The sequence below is a fragment of the Mangifera indica genome, unplaced genomic scaffold (genome assembly GCF_011075055.1).
Source record: "Mangifera indica cultivar Alphonso unplaced genomic scaffold, CATAS_Mindica_2.1 Un_0200, whole genome shotgun sequence".
In the NCBI taxonomy this organism is placed as follows: domain Eukaryota; kingdom Viridiplantae; phylum Streptophyta; class Magnoliopsida; order Sapindales; family Anacardiaceae; genus Mangifera; species Mangifera indica.
Genome location: NW_025401292.1, coordinates 1 through 9,335, shown reverse-complemented (window position 1 = coordinate 9,335; position 9,335 = coordinate 1). Strand labels below are relative to the sequence as shown.

At 29.9% G+C, this 9,335-nt stretch overlaps 1 protein-coding gene across 1 annotated transcript; it reads left to right on the top strand.

Moving 5' to 3' along the window:
• Positions 1–7,215: 7,215 nt before the first annotated feature.
• On the top strand, positions 7,216–7,830 carry LOC123208259 (monothiol glutaredoxin-S5-like). The gene has a single exon (XM_044625633.1). It carries the CDS (start codon positions 7,231–7,233, stop codon positions 7,654–7,656), a length of 426 nt encoding a protein of 141 aa, XP_044481568.1. The 5' UTR covers positions 7,216–7,230; the 3' UTR covers positions 7,657–7,830.
• Positions 7,831–9,335: the final 1,505 nt, after the last annotated feature.

Below are 9,335 nucleotides of genomic sequence, written 5' to 3'. Positions count from 1 at the left end.
ATAGTATAACTAAAATGAGTTTGAATTAAAAATTCCCTTCCACATAAAATATTAAGTACATAGTGAAGGCAAATGAACAACAAAAAAGTAAAAAGAACAGAAAGTTTTTACAAAGTTTGACTTCAAACATCACATGCATCTATGGAACTAGTCAAATCATTTTAAATCCACTAAACTCAAATAAATGTCACTTACACATAGGAATTTAGCTCAAAATAAAGTAAACTCACAAGCTTACACAACTAGCTCCTAACTCTCATGATAGTTTCTCTAAATAGATATTAAAATTTTGCGAGCATCCTACTCGTCTTCCAAGCATCTCACTTAAGATATTGTTCAAACTCTCATTGAACTTTCACATCAAAATCCCTTTCAGCTATTGAGGTTACAATCTCTTCAATCCTTGAACCCGGAATGCGTCCCACAATTTGTATTAAAAGTCAAACAACCTACCAAAGAAAACAAAAATATTGGAAAATCCTTGTATATGAAAAGCAGAAAAATTCAGGGTATTTTGAAAGAAAGCTTGACCATATTTATGATCAACTCCAATATTTAAGATATTAACCTTCTCACTCACTGAATAGTGTAGTTACGTCAAATCAAGAAAAATACGATCAATATCTAACAAACAATGACACAAACAATATAAGATATCAAATATAATTAGTATCCAAAAAATAAAAATAAAAATAATGTCATATCAAAAGATAGGGATAATTAATTTTTCATCTAAAAAATATTAATTCACGTTCAAAATATGATCATATAATACATCATATATATGCATATAATATTGTAGAAAAACAAACTAAGAAATTGGGTCACAAATTTTCATGGTTTGTCAAATATATTCACAAGCTAAAACTCATAGAGCAATAAAAATGATGTGTTTCCACTCTAATTTTACAATATTGATTACTAGAACGGAGCAATGCAACACTTCAATTGAGCCAAAGGAGACGACATAAAGTTGAATGGAAATAATTATACATATTGATGCACGTGCTAGACACCTCGAAAAATCAATTAAGTTCGGATAGTTCATTGAATAATCTATCATCTTTAGTAGAGATGCTTATCAATGAACAAAGAACATCACGGCCGATCGATCATTTATCCAAATCAACCTAAACAAGATTTGAAGAATAAATTGACAGTTACAGAATGCGCCATGTGAAAATAACTACACATTACACAAGATTTTGTTCGATTGACGAATAATGATAATAATAAAATTATCTGTATTCACTTTGAGTATATAAAAATGTATACACTTATATATGTTATCATGTAATTGAATAATTTTGAATTAAAAATAAAATAATATTAAATTACGTGATAATATATATAAGTGTATATATATTTGTATATCTAAAATAGATACAAATAGTATTGTTCATTAGGATAATCATAAGGACAATAATTTAGAGAGAATTTTTTTCCTACTTTAATTTGGGGAATTTGGGATGGTGAGGAATTCCATGTGTTTCGTATCTAGAAAAGCAATATTAAAGCTGAAGAGTATAATTTATGCTCCTCAGCATTTTGTTTTCTACTTATCTTTATTAGAGAAAAAGAATAACAAGAAAGAGACAGAGATGGGATGGGATGTGCTACGTTGCAATTTGTACAGGGCCTGTACCTCACAAACTCTTAATCTTAATACGTGTGTGATGCCAGGATCCGTCCTCGCCCTCTTCTTTTATCTTTGATCACACAGTTGACGTTCTCTTCCCAGCACTTGCCTCTCACTTTCCCACCCTATCTTCTTCCCTCTCTCTATCAAAGTTATCTATTCATGTCAAACATTTTCTATTTGCATACATGAGTACTGTGCACACCATACATAATGTCATATACATTAATACATATCACATCCATCATATATAAGAGCAATAACGCCAAATTCAGGCTTCATCAGAAAAGACAATAATAATTAAATTGATATTTGCGTGACGCAAGACTTATATTTATTAAGACAATAAAATTACATGCATACAATTTTGAATATCTAATTTGATACTTAGATAATATGTTATCATATAATTAGATATTTTTGAATTGAAGATAAATTAACACTCAATCATATGATAATACATTAACTAAATATTTAATTAAGGGAAATTGAAATTTTTTTTTAACCGTGTATACATCTATAGCACCCATCTCAAAGCCTAAACAAAAATACTACAATAGTATTTTATTTTTCCAAAATACCCCTTTGATGTAACTCCTGCATGTAGAAAGAAATAATATTTTTCTTCAGCCTTCTAATGAGGAAGAAATCTCTATAGCATGAGAAAAACACTTCTTCAATAGAGATTACATGTGACCGAACAATAAAACCTGTGAGAAAGTCATTATAAAGGATTCAAATTGGACACAAGGGAGGAGAGACGAAAATTGGTAGATTTATTTAGAGAATTAACATTTGTTGGAAAGATTTCCCAACAAAATCATCCACATTCAGGTCAGTCTTGATTTAAACTCATATGTTATGTGTTTTCTTTATGAATAATTGAAAATCAACTAATGTGTGGTAGATTCATATTTATGACTTCATATGAAATTAAATTTTGTTATGATTTTATGTTGTTAGATTGTTTAATATTGTTATTTCATGTTGTTTTCATTGTTTAAAGTTGTTACAATGTTGTTTAATGTTGTATTGATGGTTAAAAAATACAAAAATTCTAGTCTGAAAAATTTCTAGATGAAGAACGGGTTGGTGACACCAACCTTTTCGTGGGAGGGCTTGGCTTCATCAACACCCGATCTGATATTTTTCGCACTTTCTTCCATTCCACTCAATTTCATATTATTTAATATTGTTATTTCATCCAATTTTTATTGTTTAAAGTTGTTATAATATTGTTTAATATTGTATTGATAATTATAAAATACAAAAATTTATTTTGAAAAATTTTCAGACCAAAAATGGGTTGGCCCTGCATTGTTTTTTCTCCTTCCATTCCACTTAATTTCATGTTGTTTAATACTGTTATTTCATGTTATTTTAATTATTTAATATTGTATTGCTTCGTTAATGTAATTAATGAAAGATTAATTAAAGACAATCATTGTCAATCAAAGATCAATCAAATAAACTAGATTATCATTATTAAAATAACATGGTTGACATCAACTAATATAACATTCGAATAAAACTATTGTCTGTATTTTTTTATTTGCTGGATACTTAAATAAATTTATTATTTAACGAAATAATATTTATTTTAATAAAAAAATATTTATTCTAATAAAATAATATTTACTCTAACCAAATAAAAATATATATATTTATTTATATATTACAGTTCATACGGCAAATCGATGTTGAATAACTAAAAGAAATATTTATTAATTAAAAAATTATATTTATTTTAACAAAAAATATTTCTAACAAAAAATATATATTTATTTAAATAAAGGTATAGACTTTATTTAAACAAAAAATTTAATTTGGGGGTTGGCATAAAGCCAAAATAAAGGGGTTGGCAGGGTTGGCGTCAACCCCTTCAGTTGGCTTGAAGGGGTTGGCGCCAACCCCTTTAAGCCAACTAAAGGGGTTGACGTCAACCCCTTAAAGCTGACTATGCCAACCCTTTAAATTTACATAAAGGGTTGGCCCTCCCAAAATAACCTTCCCAACCAAATCAGTTTCCTGATATATATTTTTTTTAAATTACAACAATTGACTAATTAATAATATTGTTAAAATTATAATATTTAACAATATTTTGATTTATTTAATTGAATTTCGATAGAATTTAATTGAATTGATTTACGTGGAATTCAAATTGAATTAATTTTGATACGATATAATACATTTATGCTTTTGTTTTATAAGAAAACCTCACTTGTTGTCCTACCATTATTTCGTCTCTGCAATTCTAACAAGTTTCGTCGGTTGATTGCTCACTAAATTTTTTTCATACAAATCTGTGCTAAATATAGATCTTTCTTTTATAGTACGTTTAAAATAGATGTGCTAAATATGAATATATATATATATATATATATATATATATATATATATATATATATATATATATATATATATATATATGCTAAAGATGAAATTTTACTTCACGTGAATACTATTGCACAAATCATTGCATTATCTCTCCTCTGCAAGTCAAGTTATTCCTTGCAAGCTTCTGAAAATTTTAAAATTATTCCCTGCAAGTTTACGTGAGCATTTTTGTTTTGATTCTTGGGATATATATATATATGTATATATGTATATATATATATATATATGTATATATATATATATGTATATATATATATATATATATATAATATATATACACATATGTATATTAATGTATTCTTTGCATATTCAACACTACAGTGTATTAAAAGCAAGTAATATTATAAATTTTGTTTTGGTTTTTCAAAGTTGAAGATAAAGGTAATTTAGACATCCTATCATATAAAGTGGTCAAAATGTTTAGAGTGTAAAAAGTATAGTGTAAATGTATACATGGGCCCAAATAAGGGTAAAAATTTCAATTTTTCTATCATTAAATACTTAAAATAAGTACACATAAAATTGTTTATATTAAGAATGATTCACATATATGAAAGATGATAAGATAATTCATGCTGCATGCATGCAATATTCGTACGTAATGGTGTGGGTATGTGTTACGGTCAAAGTAACCCTAGAATCTGGCTCTTGGCCTCCCGTTTGGTCCAATTATAATTGTCTTATAATTTTCCTTTTTTGTAAGGCAATTATAATTTTTTTGATGATGAATAATTTCTATAGATATATATATGTTGTAGGTTCATGAGACGTGACCACATGTATAAGCTGAAAATTACGAATCAATGAAGAATATAAATCTATACAGGATACGCATATCTTGACGTATGTTACAATCAGAATACCCAAGATTCCAACTGGTGACGAAAAGCTAGAAAAAAAGGTGAATTAGCTTTTTCATTTATTGGATTTTTCTAGAGGTGGCATCTTTCTCAAGCTTTTTTTTTTTTTTTTTTTTAATTTTTAAATAAAATATAATTATATAAAATATAATTACTGAAGAAAAAGTAGAAAATATATTAATTTGTTAATCGAACGCTTACTTTTTTATTGATAAAATAATATGCATATTTTTTATTGTATTTCAAATTATATTCACAACATTCAATGGTTTGCCTTTCATATAGGGTGATATAGTAAACAAGAATAGTATTAGTATGAAAGCACAAATAAAAAGAAAATTATATATTTTGTGATTTTTTTTTAATAAATATTATAAAACTGTTTCCGAAATTCCCTGGGAAACCTATGAAATGACGATTCTAAGAGAAGTTCTAATTATATGGGAAATTTAAGATGAATCTAAGAGGAGTTCTAATTTTATGGGAAATTTAAGAGATATTTGAGAGAGAGAGTTGAGAAACATCTATACAATGCAAGAATTAAAAGCTTGGTGGTAGAATTATGTATCGTATCGTATATCAAAAATCTAATTTTTTGTATTATATTTTGAGTATCGTATCGTATTGTATATATAACTTTTAAAAAATAAAATAATTTAAAATTTTAATTGACACGTCATCATTTTGAAGAATATTACAAACACCCTTGAAATTTTAACATTTCTCGTAGAAACCTCTATTACATCATCATTTTCTCAAAAGGTGCATCAAGCCGTATCAACAATATGTATCGTATCGTATCATATGATACATTCACTGTATCATATTAATTCAATACATTTTATGATATATATTGTTTTATATCTGTATCATATTATATTATAAGATATGCATCGTATAACATAGGATATTGATAACTATGATTAAAAGATACAATAAAACGTAATCTAATATAGATTATGTAAAAATCTGAGAACAAAAACATAAGTGAAAAACTGTAACAAGATCATAACAGAGAAAGAAAAAAAAGCTGAAAGCCGTATATAGAAGATAGTTTGAGTTCCAAATTGAGTAAAATGATATATTATTATGTGATTGGATGATTTTGAATTAAAGATAAAATAGATTTCAATTACATGATAACATATTGTCTTAGTACCAATTTGATATTCAAAACCGAATGCACATAAAATTCCTAGTGTTATCAAGACTGTATCAGATGATTATGTTGTTGATTTTCTTTTTCAAATTGTAGATAGCTCTTGATTTTGAACAGTTGTATGCAATGTGATTTTAACTTTGGGCTATCGGTTTGATTTCTTGAATTGGATGCGAATCTGATAGTGATAATAAACAGGTCCCAATTGGATAACCCATACTCTATGTCTCCGACTCAGCAGATGCCTCTGAGATAGCTACCCAAAAATGACACAAATTAAACAAGCTATGTGAAATTACCAAATTATGTATTAACCTATCCTCTTCTTTATATCTGGCACTACCATGGCTTTCTGGGTCTAATTACATAAAAACCCTACCCAACCCATTAAAGTCTCTTAATATATACATATATAAAAGTCGAATTATGTATCGTATCATGTATAGTTTTTCATGTATCATATTATATCATAAATTATGTATTCTAAAAAATATAATAATAACAAATTCTAATTACACATTATCATTTTGAAAAATATTACAAACACTTCTAAAAATTTAAAATTTCTCATATATACCTTTATTGCGTTATCATTTTCTCTAAAAGTATATATTGATTTTTATTAGTAATAAGTATTATATTATAGAACACATATCGTATCGTATGATATGTCTATTGTATCATATTACTTTAATATACATTTTAATATATATCATTTTTTATTTGTATTGTATCATATCGTATATTATGTATGGTAAAATACTGATAATTATATATACAAAGTCAACAAATGAAACCAAACCCGATTCCAAATGTTGTTACTGATTGGCTCGGTCATATAAAAACCTTTTTTTTTTGTAATAAATTTCGAAATTGCATTCAAAAAAAAAAACTTGGGACAAAAAAAAAAAGGGCAAACGACATTCGGTTACATATCCACATGCAGTATTCCGACAAAATAGTAATAAGCCGTACAAAGGACCAATCTCAAGCCATTTCCGTATGCATGTATAGATTCGTTGTTGATCAACTTTGTTATTCGTCTTCAATCTTTTCAGCCAATGATCGATAAAATGGAAGCCCACCGAAATATCTAGAGGAACATTCTCGTTATTTTTCACCATCAAACCACATCTTCCTTCCACCTTCAGAAATCCTATATAAAGACTTGCATGGCACCTCAATTACCTCACAACAAACCATCAAGAGTTGTAGCAAAGCTTTCTTATATTCTTCACAACCTCGCATTGCTTTCATTGATTATCTTTTTCTTTTTCTTTGAAGTTGCAATGGCATCGGTGACTAGATTGGCATCTGAGAGGCCAGTGGTGATCTTCAGCAGGAGCTCTTGCTGCATGTGCCACACCATCAAGACTTTGTTTAGTGAGTTTGGGGTGAACCCAGCGGTCTATGAGCTGGATGAGATCCCGGCTGGACGGGAGATTGAGCAGGCTCTTTCAAGGCTAGGATGCAATCCGACGGTCCCAGCCGTGTTCATTGGTGGCGAACTGGTGGGTGGAGCCAATCAAGTCATGAGTCTTCATCTTAATCGGACCTTGATCCCAATGCTAAAGCGAGCTGGAGCATTATGGGTTTGATAATTATTATATATTAACCCAACGTGCACATCGGCTACTAATTATTATAATAATAAACATCGGCTACTAATTATTATAATAATAAACATCGGGCACTAATCCTACTGAGTCTTCTGTATCTTGTACGTTATATTTCTGATAATAAAGTTGCAGATTTTTCTGCTCTATGCTGAATTTAATCCACTGCAACTCCTATTTGTTTTTGGTACTTTTAGCCTCATAAATTCTTGCGGTCGCAGGGTTCGCAGGGTTATTTAGGTTAATGCAAAATTAACAAGTCCTGCGTTTAACCTGGAATTTCTATTGATTTAGGCCAAAGGACTATTTCCCACCCAAGGTATACTTTTTCAGCAAATTCCCACCCGTTAACTTTGAAAAACCCATTTACCTATCCATGGGCTGTTAAAAAAAACGGATTCAAAGGCAAAATCGTCATTTTATCGGTAATATTAAAAATAAATTTAAATTTAAATTTTTTTTTAGCCCCAAACCCTAACAACTAACAATTTTCCCTAACCCAAGTTTTTAAAAACAACATTTTTCCCCTAGGGTTTTCAAACTCTCGGATTGAATTTTCTGGCAACGATCGACGATCTCCAGACGACGTCGCTTCCTCCCCGATGTCCCCTCTTTCCAACTGTGCGATGTCTTCCCCTTCTAGGAGTCGTCGTCGTCGTCGACGAAGACGAAGCGTCTTCGTCGATGACAACGCCGTACAACGTTAGAAGTGTACAAACGGAAACAGGGGCCATCAGAGAGGGAGAGTAGGTGTTTGGAGATCGCCGATCGTCGTCAGAAAAATTGGATCTGAAGTTTGAAAACCCTGGGGGGGGGGGAAATACAGTTTTTGAAAACTTGGGTTGGGGGGAGAACTTTGAGTTTTTAAAGTTTGGGGGGGGGGGGCAAAAAGAGATAAAATTTTTAGGGGTTAGAGTTCCGTTAATTCTAACTGCTCATGGGTGGGTATTTGGTATTATCAAAGATAAATGATAGAAACTTGAGATTGCAGCTTACCTTGGGTGGGAAATAGTCCTTTGGCCATTGATTTATTCAGAATTAAAACTGCTTGCATGGGCAGGGTAGAAAGGCCGAATGCCAATACGGGCCCACCCATCCGTGGCCATATGTTAAATAGATAATAATATTATATGCAAAATTTTATGTAAAACTAATGATGTATTATCATATAATTGAATATTATTTTATTTTTAATTTTTTAATTATATAATCACATCAAAATATATTGTCAAACACTACTTTAAGTAGGGAAAGTTTGTGGTCCATAAACCATTATAGAATAAAAAAGGGGCCACCCAAACAGGCTTCCATATCTACTTAAAAGTGGCTTTCGCTGCCTTTGAAATGAAATTCCCTTTTCCTCGCCTAATTTTAATTTATTGGATTCTTTATACATACATACATATTCATATATACACATGGTACAGGACTGAGGAAGCAACAAACTATACCATTAGTGTTGGTTCGCGTCATCTACTCGGTGGTCCAGCAAGCGAATAGAAGGCCTTGCATCTGAAAATAACGAGGGAAGTGAAACTTGGCACGACCACCACCAGAGCTTCGACTATAATAGGAACAAACTCCATTACTGACTTAACACCTCTAGCCACCTCAATTTCCCATAAGGGCTTCCAATTTTAGCGTACTCGATAAAGCTCTCC

What these genes read in the sequence shown, in the direction of transcription:
- LOC123208259 (XM_044625633.1), top strand. Translation starts at nt 7,231, where the DNA reads ATGGCACCTCAATTACCTCACAACAAACCATCAAGAGTTGTAGCAAAG.